The sequence below is a fragment of the Pempheris klunzingeri genome, chromosome 20, assembly GCF_042242105.1.
Source record: "Pempheris klunzingeri isolate RE-2024b chromosome 20, fPemKlu1.hap1, whole genome shotgun sequence".
Taxonomy (NCBI): Eukaryota; Metazoa; Chordata; class Actinopteri; order Acropomatiformes; family Pempheridae; genus Pempheris; species Pempheris klunzingeri.
In genome coordinates, this window is record NC_092031.1 from 2,109,592 (window position 1) to 2,130,761 (window position 21,170).

The window sequence follows — 21,170 nt, forward strand, 5'->3', positions numbered from 1 at the left end:
GGTTGTTTTAACTCGTCTCCATGAAGGCAGCTAGGAGGAGGGAAGGACTGCAATTAGAGAAATATCCTTTCACGACAAACGGTTTTAAAAATATTTCAGGAATTAACACTTCAGAAATGTCTTTTTCTTCTTCTTCTTCTTGTAAAGGGAAGGTCAAAGGGGGAGAGAGAGGGGTGTGACAAGAGACAGAGGTCACCAGCTGGAGTGGTTATGGGGCATGCGCTGTAACCACTCAGCTACCAAGGCACTCCAACACTTCAGATACACGGTCAATAAATCCTTTCAGGCTCCAAACCAACAACTATTTTGGCTCAGAATTGGGATTCCACAGGGTATTGACAAGATGTGACTGAAGACACTTCATCTCTCAACCCATGAGTTATGTTCTGGGAGGGCGAGGGACAGAAACAAGCAAACAATTGTCTGTTTTCACACAGGGAACAGAAACGAGGAACACAGTGCGTCTTCCCAACAGCCTTCGCTTTTTATTCTCTTTTTTGCTGACAGATCAGTCGCCATCATCTTCACAGTTTTTCGAACCATCAGCATGAATAACAATAAAAACTAGACTAAAACAAGATCAGAAAACAGTGTATTTAAGAGCTACATGTTCGGGCATAGAGGGTTATACATGTGGGAATGGAACAAAAACAACAATTACTGATGACAGCTGGAATGGTTTGTATACAAAGTTATAAATGAAGCATAAAAAAACAAGGGCGCCTTGTGTGTGTAAGTACGAGTGAGTATCTGACACCACAAGGGTCATCTCGGGTCAAAATGGGAGGAATGGTGGGCACACAAACACACACATACACACAAAGGCAAAGCTAATTGGCACTTGTAGGACGGGCATGCACAAGGAATGCCAACTCACATCGTCACCCTTCCGGGTTCGAGGCCAACAGCCCCCCACCCCCGTCTGCTGTGCCAACACCAGCAGAGCAGCGAGAGGCTGCGAGCAAACTGTGGCCTTCAGGCCTCTGCACCAAAGTCCTCATGACTCACAGTTAGTGACCATGAAACCACAGTGACACATTTCTGTCTGCAGTCAGGACTTTATCTTGATATATATCAGTGGGGTTGGAAGTGATTTCAGTATTTGGTTTTTAACATTATTACTCTTTACTAAAGTGGCAAATGTGATAATCATTCCGATCTAATGCTTCTGAGATCAGAAACTGTATTATCCATAAAGCTGTGCACGTTAACCCCGTATCCTTCTACTCCTTTACACTTCATATGTAGCCTTTACATCGTGGCTCGGACAACTTCCATGTCAGAAAAACCTGACATACTATATTCAAACCATCTAAAAATGGCATAATTATACGGTTTTGCCATTTGGCAGCTTTCAGTTCTGCCAAGTAACTTTTAGTGTTTTTGCAAAACGAATTAAAAACACGTGTGTGAGTGTTGACCAGCTTTCAGAAACATTTCTGTGGACCAAGAGCACTCCAAAGGTCAAGTGAGAGTCCTAAAACAGAAAATAAATAAAGAGAAACAGAATAAATATTTTCTGATATGTGGGGCTTTTACAATCACCTCAGTGTGGTCCTTCACATCACGTTGCACCTAAATAACAGGCTTTACTTCCAGGTTTAGAGTTTCTCTCTGCACCACAAACTCTTGTTACAGCCCCCCGACCCAACCCCTCACCAACTCATGCTATGGGCCGCTCAAAGGGAAATCTTATCCACAAAGACGTTTTGTGTCACCGACACTGGCTTTCAAACATTTTCATTCATTATAAGGATTAAGAAATTAGAAAAAAGAAGCAGGGACATTTGAGAAAAAAAGAAATGACATACAAATGTGCAAGTGCTGAGAGGTGGTGGCTCCTGAGAGAATTACAAAACAGAGCAGGAGTAGTGTGTGACTCCAGGCAGACTCTCTGCCCATTGAGTTGACGCATTTTGTCCCGGTGCAACCTCTGAATCAGGCCGGGCAAAATCAATACGGCTTTAGACGTACTTCTGGTCACATGCCTCGTGCCCCCTCGGACCCTCCTACCACCCCGCTCTGTCCCAGCTCTGCTTTCCTAATCCTATAAACATTTTCTATGCGCATTCCTTCTTCCCTCTAACCCGCCCACCCATCCTCTTCTTTTTTCCCCTCACATTCAGAAACTTTCAAAGCCACTCAGCAATCATCTGTCTTTGACCTCAAACATGCCGTCATCAGTCCCACTTTTCTTCACTCGGTTTCCTTTAAGTTGCAAACTCATACTATAGCTCTTTCTAGCAACGTTCTACATGCACTCTATAACTTTAGCCTCTAACCAGTGTTAGTATATTACTGCCAACTTCTCTGTTAGATCCAAATTTTGGCTGGAGACACACCTAACAAACTGTTTAGAGCTGGTCACAGCGCTGCAGCGAGGGTGGAGTTATAGATCCTGTAATTAGCACTCGCCTCAAGAGGACACCGGGACAAAAGACATGACTCAACCGAAAAAAAGGGCCACCAGGAGCATGACTTGGTACAGATAGAAGCTCTCATTGTATCTCTGATGCTGAGTGATCTTAGTCCTCGGTGGTAAGTGGTCCTCCAGACAGAGAGACTCCCCCCCAAGCCCCCTTCCCTCCAGCTTCTCCAACTTTACACCAGCGCAGGCTTCAGTTGGTTTCAGAAACATCTGGAACTGTTCTCTGTGGCAGCTCTGTGGGGAACGTGGAGGCATTCCTGCACCCACAGACTGCAGAGGGGAAGGAGGAGGGAGGAGGGAGGGGGTGGGGGTAGGTGGGGGGATGCAGTCACGAAAAAAAAATGCAGCAATCCTTCTCTGCAAAGGGGAGTAAAAGAATGGGGAGCAAATATAGTCTTTTTTATCTGGTGCCACCTGGTCTGTGGCGTTTAAGTTAGGGAAGTTCCAACACAACACAGTCCTTCATGTCTGGGGGGGCTATACAGTGATGCCCAGTGCATTTCCCCATTTTGTACTTTTCAAATGAGGTAGGACAAGGTTCAGTCACTTGTTCAGCCTTCTGAAGTTCCACAGGTTCAGTCTTGCTGGCAGAAACAACATCCAAAGGAGAAAAAAAAAAAATCAGGTGGGGGCTTGAGCGACACAATAGATAGAGCTCAGAGCAGAGGGAGAGAGGGACGCTGGAGGGAGGGAGCAGAGGTCCAGGCCTTCCTGTTAGTCACTTCTCCAGCAGCTGCTTCCTCTGCTGTTCCCACAGGGCCTCCAGGTGATCTGCCCTCTTCAGGGCAGCCTATCAGAGGAGAGGGTGATATTTACACATGCTGTCAATCATCTCTCCCCACATGTGTGTTATTGTTAATCATGCTCTGACAGAAAGACGCTGCCGGTGCCCCAACAGGCTTCTCACCTCATGCTGCTTTCGGAGATGATTGACAGTTTCTTCCTTCTTCAAGATGGCCGCCTTCACTCTAGCAATTCACACGTAAGAGGATGTTAACAATAAGGGGCTGAACAAAATGAAGCTTTGCTTCCCATTCAAACACACCAAGCAGTGACTGCATGTTTTGCTCCATCAATTAACTTCTTCAACAATAACATGTTTGCCAACAAATGATCAAATGAACAGATCTTGGCTTTGGTCTGGTTTGAGCGTGAACCTCTTTGGTCTGTTTTCATGTTAGTAGCTTTGCTGGGAAGCTGACGTACCCAAACAAATCATAAAAACTAAAAAATGAATAACACAAGGTTTAAAGTGTGACTATTCACATTAACTCAACTATTTTCTCACCAACTGTTCGGTCATTCTCCTAAGCATAAAAGTCTCACGTTAAGGTGAAATTATTCGACTAACAAGTATTGTGTGTGCAACAAAGCCTGACATATCTTCTTCCTCTGTGCCACAAAGCTCCATTGTCAAACCTTCCTTTTACACCTTGAACAGAGCAAAACTGTAAGGAGCCAGTTAGCCTCCAACCAGACATGAAATTAAAAGTTTGGAGGCTGGCCTAAATCCACACAGAGGGGTTTAGATTTACAGAAAGTTTGGTGGGGTTTTGGATTTGCCAATTGGTGATCTAAATTCATCAGATTTTGTCTCACACAGAGGCAGTAGCCCAAACTGCCTAGCAGTATCTTAAGCACCATGGCTTCAGTTATCAGGGTGTGATGGATGGACAAACCATACTTTTAAAGCTGCTCTGTTCCCCTCCACCTTACCGTTGGTGGACTTCAGCCAGTTCCTCTTCCTTCTCCCTGGTGACCCGCTCCACCTCCAGCCGTAGCCTCGCTCTGACTTCTGACACCTCCACTTTCATCCTGCGGTTCTCCTCCTCCGTCATAACCAGTCGGTCTGCAAACTCCTGCCTTATCACCTCCGCCAGGCTGCGGCGCTCTTCGGCCAGCTTGTCCCTGGTCTGAATACACAATGGAAATTCGAATGGAATGTGAAGTTCTTTTGTATTGTTTTGTAAACATGTGAAAAAACTCTGTCGACTTGCCATTTGCTGGTATACTGAAGACAAGAAGAAGAAACATAATTTGATGCCTTCAGATGAAAGAGCAGGGGGCTCGAGGGTTTTATAAATGATTTAATGAGAGGGACTAGCTCCTTACCTGTGAGATTTCTTCATTCTCCTGCTCTTTCTGTCTGAGCACGGCCTGGAGTCTAATCAGCTCTCCCTCCATCTCCATCTGCTGCTTCCTCAGCTCTTGTTGTTTCTCCATGGCCGCCCTCTCAGAGCGCTCCAGCTCCCTCAGCTCAGCCTCGTATTTCTCCCTCACACGCTTCACCCTGGGAACAGCGTGAATTTGATGGTTTAACACTGTTGGTGAGGCTGACGTTTACACGCCAGAGGAATTGTAGAAACATAAAAGGGAACAATGTGCACATCCAAAATATTTTTCAGGTCAACATCTTTATTGGTAAAGCAAACACAAGTTCACAGTATCTGTGTAAACCACCACCACACACACTCTCATACACACACCTGTTGTCAGCAGCCCTCTCACACTCCTCTTTGTCCTTGCTCGTCTCCTCCTCCAGCGTCCAGATTGCGAGCTCGATCTCTTTGTCACGTTCTCGTCGCAGATCTTCTTTGAGCTCGCGCTCGCGGCTCAGCAGCCACGCTTCCTGTGAACACACGCACACACATGCTGTCTGTCCCTGGCTGCTTTCTCATTTGATACAGACACCAAACACATAAAATGGCAATATAACACACTCAGGTTCATATATCTGAAATTAGTTCCCTTTTTTAAAATGTATTCTTTACTTAAAAACAAGATTTCCACTGACTGTATTCATATTTTCACAACAACTCCTCACTCGTTGATTCTGTTCTTCATTAAATTGGATTTACACCCTGAAGGTTTCATCCAAATTACATTTAGGTAGATTAGGAAAGAACAGGTCCTTCTCACCTCGCTGCACTTCAGAGAGCTGGATAAGTGCTACATGCTTATGTCACTACATCCAATGGAAAAAGACCATTTTTAGAATAAAAGCTCAGTTTCTGTTCTTTTTGCACTAACAGTTACATTTCACCTTTTCAGCTGCACTAGAAACGCCAGAATTCTTTATTTGGCTTGAAACATGAAATAAGTGGGTGACCCAGAGGGCTACAGGGTCCTATGAGCACAATACTTAATATTTATGGGTGCTCTGTGGTTTGTTTCACTTCACTGTAAACAAACGAAGGAGTGCTTTAGAGCAGATAAAGAACAAAAAAGCAGAACGTGGGTGCACAGATTCGGAATATCAACAAACCTCTTTTTTCTTGTAGTTTTCTTCCCAGGTTTGCTTTTCAATGTCCAAGCGCTCTTGTAAAGCCTTCATCTCCACCTAATTACATAAACATTCAATTAGCCAGCTGCAGCCCAGTTATCTGCCTTAGATGTCTGATGGATGTCGATAGAGATACTAGACAGGAATGATCCTGACGTTATTCTTCACCGTTTCTACTCCTCACCTGGTGTCTCCTCTCCTGCTCCTCTCTGCTCTTGTCCAGCTCCTCTCTGAGGGCTCGTCCAGCCAGAGAGCTGTTCTCCTCCAGCTGCCTCCGCAGATCCTCCAGCTCAGCGCGCTGCCTGCACGGGAAAAACAAAGAAGAGCCTTGAAAAGGAGAACTACAATAATTACTCCATACAGTACGTCATCCATAGAAAATACAGCTGGGACACAAAATCTGCAATTGGTAAGTTATTAAGAGCAACATTACTGTTGCTGATTGAGGTTTAACCATGCCTATAAAATGTATTTAGTTCCAATAAACAGTATGCATCCAAATGCATACATTCATTTTAGCTCACACTCCTGCTTGCTGTTAATGTTAATTTAATGGCATTTAGTAAAGCTAATTTTAGTCCTCTATCTTCTAACAGTCACTTGTTTAACAGCTGAGCAGATTGCATTTGCATTTATTTAGAGAAAATAAACCTGTCGGGTTTATATTCCCTGCAGGATTATAGCAGAGACAGACTTCATAGCACAAACCCTCAGCAGGAGCAGGATGGTGTTTCTCTGCTCTGACACAAACAAGATTTTAGTGATATTCCACTGATTCAGCTTTTTATTCTGGAGAGTTTAGTGATGACCAGCTACTTGAGGACTTTGCATCACAGTCGTTTCTCAGGAGTTCTCTTGTAAGATGGACAAATCTGGTTTATGCCTTCAGATTTCCCCTGAGCTTACCTTGCGGCCAGCTGAGCAAGCCTCTCTTTCTCATCAGCCACTTCCTTATAGAGACGCCTCCTCTGCTGCTGCAGGGACAGCTCCTCCTCCTGAAGCTGCTTCTCATATCTGACACACACATAAACAAAAAGACACACACACCTCAATATGACTGTACACCGGCTGCTAAAATAATCCCTGTGTGTCAGCGTGTTGCTGCTATATATAATTACAGGAAGTACAGTATAGTAGTGAAAGTCATGTACTCGTGTATAGAAGGCAAATCTGAATGTTGGTGATGTGACATGCCTACCTCTGTTTGGCTAGTTCCCTCTCTTTCTGACACTGCTCCTCCCTCTCCCTCTCCAGCTGTTGCCGGAGCTCCTCGCACTGGCGGACGTAGCGCTGGGCCGCCCGGTCGTCCGCCTGCAGCAGCTCCGCCTCATGGAGCGTCCGCAGTTTCTTCAGCTCTTGTTTGTGCTTAGAAATCAGCTTCTGGATCTCTGGCTCCAGACCTGAGGGAGGAACAGGAAGCAGTTTGTGTTCTGTGGCTGGATAAAGTTTGCAGGGAAAAAGGGATAATTACTGTTTTTTTTTTTTTACTGTTGGTGAAAATAGAAGTAAACATACCTAAGGAGTCACTAGCTAAAGAAATACAAACAATTCAGGGTTCTCAAGCTCTGTGGCTGTACAAACAATTCAGCACTGGCTGACAACTGTCTGTGACTTCTCATGGAATCAGCTCATCAAAGGAGGGAAACAACACTGCAAGTTTTTGGAAAAAGAACTGCATGGCTTGTTACAAGACTTGCAGTTGCATAACCAACTTCTGGATACAGTATAATTTAAGAATTTAAGTTTATTTACCAATCCAAATAATACTTTCACACTTATAACATGGCATATTTTGCTACTAGCTGCTGAACGGCCTTACAGAGCTGATAGGAGCACTGACAAGAAGTCATGTGAGGTGAGACATCCAAAGATGTGCTACAGATCAGTGATCAAAGCAGACAGCTGTGTATCCAAACAGGGGCAAACGTATAGTGCAAGTAAGCACAATAATAGTAATACAATGACGATTAGCCACCAGTGGACTATATAAGGCCACACTTCCCCTAAAGGGTGTGTGACACATGCACAGTAGAGGATTGTGATGTAAATAAAAGTGTGCTTGATAACAGCAGAGAGGAATAGTTATCCCCAATAGAAGAGCTCATTATGTTACATGCATCTGTTTTATTCATGCTCTATGCTAACAGAGTTTTGGTACAGATGGTTTAATTCCAGATTCCTGCTTCGAGCTGAGGGTTTGTTTACAGTACCTTTCACAGTGATCTCTTTAATCTTCTTGGTTTTTTCATCAATCCATTTCTCCCGGCGGATCTTCTCTGTGGCACTCATTAGCTCTTTTAACTTCTTGATTTCCTGTGGAGGGAGGTGGGTAAATCATGATGCTGCTTTGGGACCGATGATACACCAGCAGCAGGGTATTTGTAGGGTATTTGTCTTATTTAAAGCAAGGGGGGTATTTTGTAGGTTCCAGGTTCAGTTTTTACATGCTGACGACAACTTACACAAATTCAAGAGTCTATGCATGTAGCAGGATACAAAACAGTCAAATAAAAAACACTATACAGGTAATGGGAGGAAGAGGAAAGTTCAAATAAATTCCAGGCAAGACGATTACCCTTACAACAGAAAGCAACAAAAGCTTTATATTTGAATCGAGAGATAAATGAGAAAAGACTGAGGACACTCACATGCAGACAGACTGTCCAACAGAGGTTGTGACGAACAGACAAATGTAAGGACAAAGGAATGGTAGAATGAGAAAGATGATCGTGCCAAGGATGACTGGGTTAGAGGAGAAAAGTAGGTTACCTCGCACAAGGGACCCAGAATTTGCCACACCTAAAAGCCAGGGAAAAAAAAACACACCCACAGACAAGGACAGAGAAAGACAGCAAGGAAGAGGAAGAAAGGGGAAAAAGAGAGAAGACAGTTAAACAAAAGCAGCACTGCAAGAAAGCAAGACGACCACACAAGATGCAAAGCAGACGCGGAGACACAGAAGTTACATGCCAACTCTCAAATTTTCATGGAAACATTCGATTATTGTTGTTGTGTAGGTTTAGCTATCTCACCATTTCATGTTGTTCCTGCATTTGTGCAATCTTCTTGGTGTACTTTTGGTCCACCTGCTTCAGTTCTCCCACAACTCCTTCACATCGCTCACTCAAAGCCTTCTTATCATTGATCAACTAAAGAAAGACAGAACATATTTCAGACCAGAAGGCAAGATGGAAACAGCATAAACCAATCACTGGCATATATTTTGGTTCAGTTATAAGCCTCTTCTGGGCAGAGTTTCACTTGTTCTTGTAAAAATAGAACTCACAATGCACTCGTTACTTCCTGATGACCCCACAATACAGAAAAAACCCTACAGTGTTGTTTTATTATTCTAACAAGCCTTGTTAATTTTTTTTTAACTTATTTTCTCTCAAGTATTTTTTGAGTGTTCTTTTGTGCACACTTAACTTCTCCCAAAAGGTATTAAGTTCTTAAATTTTGAAAAAAATATCAGGGGACAGGGTAATATAAAATTGCTTTCATCCTGGTGTATTGTAATATATACTGCTGTCCCTAAATGAAGAATTTCAACTGTACTGACTGGATGGATCTACCTGATCAATGAACGTGAGGTGTCTCTGGATGGTGGCTTCATATTGTTCCTTCTGGAGCTGGAAGTTTCTGCTCAGCTCCTTTTCAGTCTCCTTCACATGTCTCACCGTCAGCTCCCTCTGCTGGGCCTGTTGGACAGGAGAGGAGATAGAGAAGATCAGCAAACCTGAGGATTAGGTCCTGTCATATCACAGCAGCTAACGTGACCAAAACTGTGTGCATTTCACCCACCAATGCGGTCTGCAGCATGTTAACGGTGCGTTTCTTCTCCTCCAGCTCCAACTTGATTCTCATCATGGAGCCAGTTACTTCGGCTGCCGTGGCGGACGCCTGCTCCACGCCGACAAGCTCCTCCTCTGACAGCACAGCCTGAGAACAAAGAGGATCCATCCAACGTTTACTTGACACGTGTAAACTGTTTTTGCACTTTGATATTAATCATGAAATTAAACAACACCAGAATTAATATAATCTGAAAATGGACAGATTTAGATCGACTGAATTATAAAACAATCCACCCAACATTTTAATTAATATACTGACTAGTTTATCTAAAAATAAAGTCATAAAAACACTGACCTCTCTGTGTGACCCTGAAGTAACTGAGCGCGGTCTTTCCTGCTCTGACTTCTCCATCTCATCCAGGAAACTCATGATGCTCTGCAGCTTGGCCTCAGAGAGAAGGGCGCCCCCATCTGGCAGTGCAGGGTGGTGGCTCAGCTGGCCGTGACGCTCCAGGTTGTCAGTGGTCAGAGAGTTGGAGTCTCCGTCCTTTATTAGACACAGTGGAGATGCAGGCAACAGTCATGGCATAATCAAATTAATATGGTTTCAATCTGGACAAAGAAAAAAGACGTAATACTTCAGGTGATAAACATGTACTGTTGCATTGAGGAAGTCTCACCTCATCTATCCAGGCATATTTCTCTTTGCGGTAGCACTTTGGCTCCGACAGCCTCTCTGGCTCCTCCTCTAACAGCTTCAGGGTGTCCAGCAGCTCGTTGAGGGTGGTTTTGGACTGAGCTCTGCTGGACGAAGCTCCCTGCCGCTGGTCCTCCACACTCACCGACCTCTGCAGGATCTCCTGGGGCACACAGATAACAAACAGGCTTGAAATGGGACTAAACAGAAGGACTACTTTAAAATGTTGCAGGTGGACCACTGGTTAGCAGTTTAAATGATGCAAGTGCAGTCAATGATTTACCTGGGAACACTGGGAACCTCTGCAGTTGGATAGAGCCGGGGAAACAGCTCTGAAGCTGGAGAGCTCACCAAACTCAGCCACAATATTCAAATTGGAATCTATAGAAACAATTAACCAGTACAGTTATTACAGGGTTCACATCCTGAACATTCCATGTTAAATCGGCACAAACCTGACCTGTATATGAAGATGCTCTTTAGTAGGAATAAAGAGACATACAGACCTGTGTTCTTAGCTTTGACGTCTGTAGGTGATAGCGGGCTGTTGTTGCTTGGTGAGGCTGGACTTTTGTTGGTGGGAGAAATTTTGGGCGGTTTCTTGCGTCCAACCACAGCGATCTGCCTCATGTTTTCCAGCTCCATCTCAGCGACATGTTGCACTTCTGCAACCCGCTGGGCTCTTTTCTGCTGCAGATCCTGTAAAACACCATCAGAGGGAGACATTAGACAATCAAGAATTGTGAACCAAACTCAGTATGATGTGATTGGATGACGAAACACGTACATCAGATGTGTTCACGTGGTTTGCAGCGAGGCGGGCCAGACGAGCTTTCTCTTTGCGAATCAATCTCCTGTCGTTCTCCTGGTGCTGCTGCTCCAGGCAAACGTCTACCTCTGCTCTGTCCTCCTGATCCTACAAGGGAGAAACAGAGAGGATCTGTTAAATATCAGGAGGATGGGAAAGACAGAGTGAAGGAAGTGGAGAGGTGAGCTATGAGGGTACAGAGATATTTACCTGGGAACAATGAGAGCCTCTGTGATTGGACAAAGCTGGAGAAATGGCTCTAAAGGTCAGCTCACCTAAGTCGACCACCACATTCAAATTGGAGTCTGTGGAAACATTGCCAACCATAAGATACCAGAGTTATTCTATACAACAAAAGTATCAAGAACTAGAAGGACAATATACTTTCTACTAGTGTATGTTTATATGTGTGAAATCATTTCAGTTCTCTCTCAGACCTTTTGAGGTACAGAAAAAAATAACTTTCAATCATTTTCCAGACAGGAAAATAAAAATCAGTTAACAAGACACACCTCCGCTTCTGAAGAGAATTATTCAAAATGAATGATGTAGTATTTATAGTAAAACAGACACACAGACCTGTGTTCTTAGCTTTGACATCTGTGGGTGACAGCGGGCTGTTGTTGCTCAATGAGGCCGGGCTTTTGTTGGTGGGAGTAATCTTAGGCGGCTTCTTGCGTCCAACCACACCGGTCTGTCTCAGGCTCTCCAGCTCCACCTCAGCTGCCTGCTGCACCTCTGCAACCCGCTGGGCTCTTTTCTGCTGCAGCTCCTGTCACACAACACCAGAGGGAGACACAGGGCAATGTTGTAAACCATCATAATCCAGGGACGGCATCCACAAAGAGGCTTCATATAAGTAGTGCTCGATATGAAGGGATAAGGCCATAATATATACATAACAGTTTCAAGTGTATGAGCTAGTAGAGTAAATTTGGTTGTAAATGTAGTCCACAGTTAGACATCTTGTCTTAACTTTAGCACAGACTCAACTCAAAAATGTTGAGTTAAACTGAGTTTTATCAGGGGGATTAGTCTGTTTTAGCAGTAGCAATGTGCTTCTACAGATAGTAATTCTTGTCTGTTGAGTTGTCACTCAGGCCTAAAAAGTGTCCACAGCTATCTAACGGACTGCCACTGGAGCATATCCACTCGGGGAGTAACATTTTTTGAGAGAGTCTTTGTATTGTATGTAACATGCCGAGGATTTGATTTCAAAGATGCAGACGTTTACATACAAGCATATATGAATACACAACCATGCTACTGAGGAAGTGTTTATGGAGCTTAAACTAGAGGTCCTCAGGGGTCTAACTGGACTGAGACATGTACGGGTTCAGGTCTAGGCCAGGTCCCAAGTCTGTTTATCATTAGGTGGAATACCTAAATGGATCTGAGACAACCAGTGATCAGCGTAACAGAGATCACGAGAGAAGAACACAAAAGTGTTGTGTGTGAAACTTGAAGATGATAAGGCTGAGGTGTGTAAGTGACAATACAGTGAGATAAAACCAGATATCTGAAACATTACTAAACATTAATAAACTATACATACACTAAGATGGGTAAGAACAGTATGTTGTATTACACATTATAAACGTTTTTAGCAGCAGAACAGCATTTTTCTCTCTCTTTTCTCAATACCACAACCACTTGGAGTAAATCAAAGGTGGGCACCTGGATAGCAGCAAGGCGGGCCAGACGAGCTTTCTCTTCACGAACCCGTTTTCTGTCTTCATCTTTTTTCATCTGTTGCTCCAGGCGACTGTCCTCCTCTGTTCTCTCCTCCCACTCCTGAAAGGGAGAGACACAGATAGTGTTAACATAGTAGCAATGGAAATAAAGACATCAAACCAGTTGAGACCTTGAAGAACACAAGGTAAGGAGTAAGGCAGCCTGGGGACAGATGGATACCTTTCTTTTACTGGCAAGGATGCGTTTGAGCGCTGCCTGGTTAGTGTGTTGTTTCCTAGCATGTCGTCGGTACCAGCGCTGGATGGTGACTGCTGCCTGATTCACCTGCTGAATAAACCTTCAAATACACAAAGGAACTGCAATGAGTCACAGAACAATTGACAAAAGATCATCAATCGACTAGTAAACACACAGTAAAAACCCTGTAGAAGAACAGTTTGGTGGGTCTGACCTCTCTGCCTCCTCCTCAGTGACTTCCCTCCTTCGAGACAGGACGGGGCTGCCGCGCTGGGCTGACACTGGAGATTTGTTGTTGGAGCTGCATGAAATTGAAGAGAAATTCTTCTGGGACTTCGTCAGGGAACCGTTCTCCAATGACACCTCATCGTTTGCTGTGGCCTTCAGGATGTTGCTGAAAGACAATATGATTGGAAGTTCTGAGAAACAGGGTCCTTAAACTGTTTGACAAGGACGTGGCTCTGAATGGAAATGCGAATCTTAATTCAAGATGGTGATATCTTGAACTGATCAGAATAGATTTGTCCACTTTTCTGAAACTTCACAACATTCAATAAAATTACAAGCACTTCTTTATGGCCACTATCAGCCTAGTTCATTGACTTGGCCATCAACAAAATCTCCAAACCCACATCGAACAGGGAATTGTTAATTTCCGGACATACTTAAAGGACGGCTTCTGGTTGGAGCTCTTGGGCGTGAGTGGTTTCTCAGAGTAGTTGTTGTGTAAGATGGTGGTGACAGAGTTCCCCACAGCTCCCTTGTTGCTCCTGAGAAAAACAAAATGGCACAATGACACTCTCCAGGAGACAGTTCTGAGTTACAAACTAGGCAAAACTCATGTGCAGGAATTTGTGACAGTGCCACTGCCACCTTTGCACTGCACACCCTTAAAGGCCTTACAGTAACAGATACTGTACTTGCTTTGACTTTATCACAATCTCAGCCCACACAAGCTTTTTTGGACAATTTCTTCCAGTGTCAGTCCCAGAGTGTGGGTGGAATTCCTGAAGGCAGTATCAGCTGACATGATCAACAGCTATGAAACGTGAGAAGCAGGTAGACATCCAGAATGCAGCAGTGCAAGTAGTCACCGGGCTGATGTTAGGCCTGTCCCTGCTCTACGTGGACTACTGTGTGTGTGTGAATGTGTCAGAGGTGCTGCCCACCTGTTGTTAGCAGTGAAAGTGGCAGCCAGAGCGATGCCAGGTTCTCTTTTCTTCATGCTGGTGGGAGAATCCACGCTGCCAGTACTACGGGAGCTCGAGTGCGGGGGGAAAGCTCTAGGCTGATCATCCTTAAAGAAGGGAAACACTTGTTACACCCTGAACTATTGTAAAACTACCTGTAAATCAGATATCTTCTTACTGTTTGCAAAGGAGGAAACACTTTTGGTTTCTAATTCTGATATTGGCTGTGTTTTAGGTAATTATCCTACATAATATGATGTTAAGGATGTATATTAAATCAAATGTGATGACAAGTGGACAAGTGTCTTGTGTGAGTGTGGTTGATGGCAAATACCAGGATGTTCCATGTGGTTCTGTCTGGTGAGGCCTTGCTGAGGCTGGCCAGTTTCTTGCGTCCATCTGAGCTGCTGTCAAACAGGGACAGATAGTCCTCACTCTCGTCGTGACTAGGAAAAGCACACAAGGCAGCCACAGATTAGGCCCATTGTTTAACGTGGAACAATAATGCACTATTTTTTTTTTGAACATCAACCAAATGATCACTGGTGGCAACAAAAATCAAAGATAGTCCAAACCTGGGGAAATGAAACACAAAGTGTATGGACTGACAGAAACTACAAGAGCAGGGTAAAGAAACATATATTTTTTGCACATTTCTTGCCTTTAAAAAGCCTGACATGGTAGCTGCTATTTCAAATGTGCATTAGAGCGGGAAAAGCAGATCCTGGGCTCAGTTTTCACGCAACAAGGGCTTAGTAGTGCCCAACAAACAATTAAACAACTCAACACAAAGCAGGAACCTTAAGTCACAGCTTTTAGTGGCAGCTTTTGTGATTAAATGTTGTAATGACAGCTGCAGAAATGGGACTCAACCCCCCCTCCAAGTGCTGGAATTCAGTATGTAGCAGCTGACCGTCTGCTAGGGGGAACTCCATTATGGATTCCGTGTAAATGGATGCATGCATATGTTGATCTCGATGGCCTGTCATTCATCCTTCAAATAGCTTTACACACCAGCACCTCCCATCATGAAGCACAGATGTAGGGTGACCTCCTGTCTGGACGGGCCTCCACTGGTATCTATGTTGCAGCCTGCCGGCGCTGCGCAGGGTGTTTCTCTCTGGTTAAGTATATAAATGAGCGTGTGTATGTGTGTGAACGTGTGTGTCTTTGGAGGGGGGGGGGTGAGGCCAGCTGGCCCAATGAAAAGCAATCTGACAACACTATTCAGGCAGCACATTCCTCTACTTTTTGCTTTACAAGAGAGGGATGCATGGAGGGGAGGAAGCAGCAGAGAGAGGGTGGTGAGTGACCCAATGATAGCCCTGAAAGACTCAGAGGCTGGGAGGGGGTATTGGAGGTATTTAGAATGTCTTAAAATTTAAAGCCCCTCTGCTCTGCATCCTCAGAGGGAGAGAGGGGAGGGGGGATGGCGGCAGCTGCCGGACAATAGAACCAGAGCGTGCACACACACTTCTCCTTTCATTAGCTCCTGGTGAAGGGGGTAACCTGACCTCGAGGTCCCGGCCCTCCCCCTCTAACCTGGGACAAAGCAAGTCCCTGCACCCCGCGACCTTCGCAACAGTCGCCCAACTTCCCTCTCCTCTTTATCATGCAGGAGCTGGCGCGCCACAATTCCCATTGTCCAAACCACTGAAGCTTCAGGGCTGCCAGCTGTTGCTCACTGAAGAGAAGCACTCTGGTTCTAAGAGCTAAGACTCCATGTAAGCCAGCTTAAGTATAGAGATTGTTCCTGGTTACAGAAGCACTGACTTCAAGACTGTCTGACATACATTATCTAAAATGCACATATTCTTTTGTCACTTCCAAAAACATGGCCTTCTTCTTTCAGTGGCATGTATGTCACTGTAGAGGTCATTTGATGATCTAACTGACTTTTCCCTGAAGCTCTGCAGAGTCGATGTAACAGCACATACTGTACTATGTGCAGTTTAGTGTCTCAATGTCAGTGATAAGGAATGACCCAGAGAAACAAGAGGGGATACCAGTTTACTGCTTGTAAATGTGTTACAAGCATAAATATTTCCAGTGTGTATGCACATGTGTGTTTGTACCTTAAACTGATGTTGGCCTGCTGATTAACCTGAGTCGTGCTGTTGGACCGCCTAAGGTTCTTGATGGAGCGGGAGCTACCGAAGCTGGCATCACTCTGTGGATTTAAAACATGTGTTGATGAAAAGCAAGACCAAACACTTGGTATCATGTAGGATTCGGAAACAAGCACCCTAAAAGACGGCCCTGATTGGCTAGTACATGTGGCAGTGCAGTTACTCACCAAGGTGTTGCGTTTTCCTCTGCTGTCACTAGCCACAGAAACCGACACAGACCGAGAGAAGTATTTCCCTGGCGATGCACTGCTGGGTCTTTTGGACATAGAGAGCTGGGAGCCTGACAAGCTGAGGTCCAAGGCATCTCCTGGGACACCTGTCGGGATGGATGAAGGGCTACGTGTTGCATGCATTCTCTGAAAACCTGGAATAAAGTAAAATAGGCTTGAATGTAAGACACAATAGCCCACACATGGTACTCACCAGGGGATTGAGCAGCACAACCACAACAACAGAGGAAATAACAGCCACTTTCCCCTGACTGTTTTGTCTCCCAGGGTTACCAACAACAAAACCACTCACTATTTTCACAGCAGCAGGGAAAACCTGGCAACAAGAACAAGCTAAAATCAAAGCACAAACGAGGAACTAACAGCACTTACTTACTGTAAAGTGTTTATCTTGTAAGATAGGAACCCAGTTAAATAATTGGTGAATAGAAGACAAGTTCTCCTGAAACATGTGCCTGCTCCTGACAACACTACCCTGTGGCAGGTGTCTGCTAGCTTTGTTAGCAAACCTCCTCATCCTCCCATCACTAAAACCAGCTTGTGAAGCATGACAAGTGTGATAAACACGTCTGAAACAGCAGAAACACAGCTGTCGTTAGCTAACGTTAGTTAACATTACACTTGCTAGCTAACTAGTCATTGGTAACGTTTACCTTTGCGGTAAGCTAACAGTCATTATGCCGATATTAACGGTGACTGTCGCTGTCCTTACTTTAATGACTGCTACAGATTATTCCCAACTGATGCAAATCAGGATGATTTGCAAAGTAACGTCGTTAAAACGTGATAACGTTAACTTACACTGATTTGTTTAACCTCTTTTCTGCCGCCACGCTAAGCTAACGTCAACTGTTATATTCCAATCATTAGTATCAAGTTGGTTTGGAGCAGCTAGAGGTATAAAAGCTTGTTTTGCGGGGGAAATCTTGTCAAAGGAAGCATTTCTAGCTAATAGTTAACGTCTCTAACGTTTCTCCCATCACCCCCAAAAACGGTAGTTGCTGACCAAGCGAGTTAGTGCACTTACTTCACGAACTGGATGCCACCATTGCTGATAATCTGTTGTACACTTTCGCGGATGTGTTTTAATTCGCGACTCAATCCTCTGATACCCAGAGAAAGTGCTCCGTTGACTCAGTGTACAAATACGGGGAACCAAATAACGCGTAACATCATCTCGCTGGTAACAACAATGTTAGTCGCCGCCTCTCGGCGTCTGTGATTGGCGGAGAAACAACATTGTCCCTCTGTTCGTGCATCTGATTGGCTGAGCACAGCTGTCCGTCTAACAATGAAGACTCCAAGGGGCGTGGCTCAAGCGACGGTTTGGTTGACTTTGCAAAAGGAGGCGTGATGGTAAAATACCTTTTATCCAAGTTATCAGTTTCGGGAAATACTTAAAAAAAAAAAAAAAAAAGGAAGCACCATCTGATTTATTGATTTATTGACCACATTGACAGATGGAACGTAACATAATAAATTCAAATTCAGTGCCCTGTCACTGTCTCTCTCATTTAAACCTTTAACAAATTAGACATCTGAAAGTGGTCTACATTATAGAAAGGCATATTTCATCACAACATGTCCTGTCATATGGAATTAATTAATACAGACAGTTAGCAATATATCAATAACAACTCAAAGAATCCCATAAAGCTGTCTCTCTCTCTCGCTGTCTCTCTCAGGAGGCAATTTATCTTCTTTTAAACTCTACAGCTGCCCTCCACACTTCGGCCCCTTGTCCTAGTGTGATGTCCTCTGGTAAAGAGTCGAGCTCCAGCAGAGGTGGAAGGTCTTTCTGCTCCAAATGGTTCTCTAAGGTGTTCCTGATGCTGCAGACAGCAGGGAGGGAGGGCATGAAGAAAACAACTGTTAGCATTGCATCCATTGTTTTCACCACAAGCATGCCTATTCTCTGCCCTGCCCAGCTGCTGCTTCAACAGGGGATACAACTTAAGCTCCTTTCCCCTGACAGATGGCTGCCTGGAGGGGTCACACTATGGTCAAAATCCCAGGGGAGAGCCCTGGGTGAGACCGCCACACTTTACTCTGATTAAAGCTGTCTAGGATCAATGGATTCCTTCAGACTAGGGTGGTGATCTTTGAACTGACTCACGACTTACATTCATGAGCTAAACAAAAAATATCTTATCCCAAAAACACCTCTTGTGTAAACTAGGGGGATAAATGTCAATGATGCAAATGTTTTGGGATTGTTTTACCATGTGTTGCATTACCTGCTGCAAAAGCTGAACTCACAAATGGTAAATTAGTTGTGTTTTCACTATGGGGGGGGGGGTACAAATGGCTTGTGCTTACTCCCAGTGTGGTTGGTAACCCTCGTCAGGCACGGCACTGCTCGTCTTCAGTACCAGAATTTCATGCAGCTCCAAACAGAAAGCGTCAACATCTGTGACCGAGAGGAAAACCTTCAGGCCTTTCCTCTCCTCCTCAGACAGCTTCTGCTGGAACCCTGAGGGTAGCCTCTGAAAGGGGTCCTGAAACAGTATCATCAATTAAGTGATCAAAGTTTAATGCGACAACAACAACAAAGTGCTTTGAAGCAGAAACAGCAGCGCAGTTCCTCAAATTCAGCTTTTATTGGGGTCAAACTCTGGGCGCCAGCCGTGTCGGACGGCACACTTTCAACGGATTACAGGCCAGAAAATATAACTCTCTCTTGGGTTTGAGGTCAGTCACTGGCAGCCAGCAGGGTCACAAACCCAAAAATAAATGATATGGTTACCGTGGTGGGAGCTTGGCATATGCAAAGTTTCACTGTTCTAGTTCTATCATATGTTTTAATTGCATTTTTTCTGCCATATTAAGTCCATTCCTGGAATTGTTTGACTTTATTAATACTTACTTGCTTCCTGTTCAGCATAAGCTCAGACTTCCAACATGTCAGGAGCTGCCAGGTGAATATGCTGTGTTCCAGTCTGCTTTCTCCAAGACCCTAACATTGAAATGAAACGGACAGCTCATTTTTCAAAAGACCACACAAATGGGATTTTTGGCCCTGAATTACAGCTCTTGTATGCTTCAAATTGTAGCTAATAGTTCTTGAATGCTGGCTGTACAGTTTTTAATGTATTTCTTTCTACCGTAGCCACTGGTTTCCATTCATTTCTGTGTGGCAAACCTGTGCAACTTGAATTGTGTAATTCATCACAGTGAAAATCACAAAGTCTACATTGTCATTTGTTCACTGTGATGGATTCATGCAAGTTTCAATGTCTGGAGTGGTTCCTGAGTTCCTGAGAGAAAACTATTAGTTGGGATATGAGGTAGAAAATGGATAAAACATGCAAGTAAGTGTGTTTTATCTTAAAAAGGAGCTTGGCATATGCAAGCTGTGGTACTACCTGTTTTAGTGAATATCAGAGCACCAGACCAGGCAGTGACATCAGAGTGACATTGTAAAAAAAGTGGTCTTAAATTGCCCCCCAATTTAAGGGGGGTTATAGGAAAGAAAACAAGAAGAAAGGGGTGTTGTAACAAAATGAGATCAACATAATCACAGTCTTTGCACAGCAGTGTTGTAATGGAAATCACTATGAGTCTGGAGGTTTCTACCTTGGCCACAGGGCTGGAAATTTGTGGGTCCATCTGCAGTGAATCAGTGAGGTAGGACAAAAGTTGACCCTGAGGATCCCCCCCCGTCTTGCCAAGTAAGCGAAGGCCAATCTCCACCACACGCACGGCGTCACAAACATCTGTGTATGATCGCAGCACCGTCCTCATGGCGCTGCTCACCGAACCCTTCAGTGGTTCCTGCAGCACAGATGGAGAAAACTGTCAGCGACCCAGCAAGAGGAGTGAGAGTGAAGGAATTTAACCTCTAACAAAGTGGCCTCACAAAATCCTAAAGGGAAACTACTGTGAACATTCTTCGGCTGGCATTAGTCAGTTCCAGATGAAGAAAAAATACTGAACTTCCTACCTGATGAATCTTGTCTCTGACTTCGGCCAGAACCACAGAGAAATCCTGCAGGTGTCTGTTCAAGTACCTCGAGGTGTCCTGATTTAAATCAAAGAGGACGACAGTGCTGGTTAGCCGTGTGTTTGGGATTATCTGCTGCCTGCATGCAGCTGTGTGATTAGTTTTCATTTTGTTCATTATACCGCTTGGATAAGTGGTTTTCCAGCCAGGAAGCGACGGATCAGCTGGGTCTGGATGGCTGGCAGATCGTAGCTGCTGTCTGTCTCCCCACCTTTCTTCAAGGTGTAGTGGCAGTGGGCTAGAACCAGGGGTAGCAGCTCTCTTTCTGGGTGGCACAGAGTCAGCTGGGTTTCTGACATCCTTTCTAAGGGAACATTGTACTCACTGAGGGAATAAAACACAAGCACATCCATTATTAATCATAGGTTTAAAACCATGAGAGGCTGCATCGGAGTTGAGATACTGTTACAGGTACAGGTGAGAAATAGTATAGTAGGACACATATATGAATCTGAAGGCTTATTAGATGCTAAAAGTCTTTGCAACAGTTAATGTGACTGGATGATGCATCTCTGAAAAGTTATCAGGACCGCGATAATTTGATCCACTGCATAGATGATCACAAAGTAAACTAAATGCAATTAAAAATGAGTTAAGCTCTCTTCTTCTATCTAATGACCAGAAAAGTGTTTTTGCCAAACGTTATGATGTCTCAGTGAAGCTGACTTTTGAC

At 44.3% G+C, this 21,170-nt stretch overlaps 2 protein-coding genes across 2 annotated transcripts in view; both read right to left on the reverse strand.

The window, feature by feature from the left end:
• Positions 1-463: 463 nt before the first annotated feature.
• Positions 464-17,621, reverse strand: cep131 (centrosomal protein 131). Its single transcript, XM_070851773.1, has 29 exons — positions 17,522-17,621; positions 16,432-16,628; positions 16,211-16,305; positions 14,470-14,581; positions 14,115-14,242; positions 13,611-13,715; positions 13,160-13,339; positions 12,928-13,045; positions 12,691-12,807; positions 11,593-11,785; positions 11,224-11,318; positions 10,993-11,121; positions 10,712-10,904; positions 10,489-10,586; positions 10,189-10,368; positions 9,864-10,055; positions 9,516-9,653; positions 9,287-9,412; positions 8,744-8,860; positions 7,922-8,024; positions 6,910-7,111; positions 6,618-6,725; positions 5,896-6,013; positions 5,694-5,768; positions 4,915-5,057; positions 4,541-4,718; positions 4,145-4,341; positions 3,336-3,396; positions 464-3,218 (listed from the first exon to the last, which is right to left on the reverse strand). Exons 2-29 carry the CDS (start codon positions 16,615-16,617, stop codon positions 3,147-3,149), a joined length of 3,759 nt encoding a protein of 1,252 aa, XP_070707874.1. The 5' UTR covers positions 16,618-16,628; positions 17,522-17,621; the 3' UTR covers positions 464-3,146.
• A 324-nt stretch (positions 17,622-17,945) lies between these two features.
• Positions 17,946-21,170, reverse strand: part of rnf213b (ring finger protein 213b) — a 29,262-nt gene continuing 26,037 nt past the window's right edge. Inside the window, exons 56-61 of the mRNA XM_070851346.1 lie at positions 20,620-20,821; positions 20,438-20,515; positions 20,071-20,268; positions 19,361-19,450; positions 18,814-18,992; positions 17,946-18,326 (exon numbers count right to left, since the gene is read on the reverse strand). Of these exons, the coding sequence (XP_070707447.1) occupies positions 18,188-18,326; positions 18,814-18,992; positions 19,361-19,450; positions 20,071-20,268; positions 20,438-20,515; positions 20,620-20,821 (886 nt within the window). The 3' untranslated portion in view covers positions 17,946-18,187. The remainder of the gene's footprint in view (positions 18,327-18,813; positions 18,993-19,360; positions 19,451-20,070; positions 20,269-20,437; positions 20,516-20,619; positions 20,822-21,170) is intronic.

What these genes read in the sequence shown, in the direction of transcription:
- cep131 (XM_070851773.1), bottom strand. Translation starts at nt 16,617, where the DNA reads ATGCATGCAACACGTAGCCCTTCATCCATCCCGACAGGTGTCCCAGGA. An exon ending in AACCAGAAGCCGTCCTTTAA is followed by an intron (nt 13,340 to 13,610) that starts GTATGTCCGGAA and finishes ATTGTCTTTCAG; the next exon opens with CAACATCCTGAAGGCCACAG. An exon ending in ATCTCCGAAAGCAGCATGAG is followed by an intron (nt 3,219 to 3,335) that starts GTGAGAAGCCTG and finishes CTCCTCTGATAG; the next exon opens with GCTGCCCTGAAGAGGGCAGA.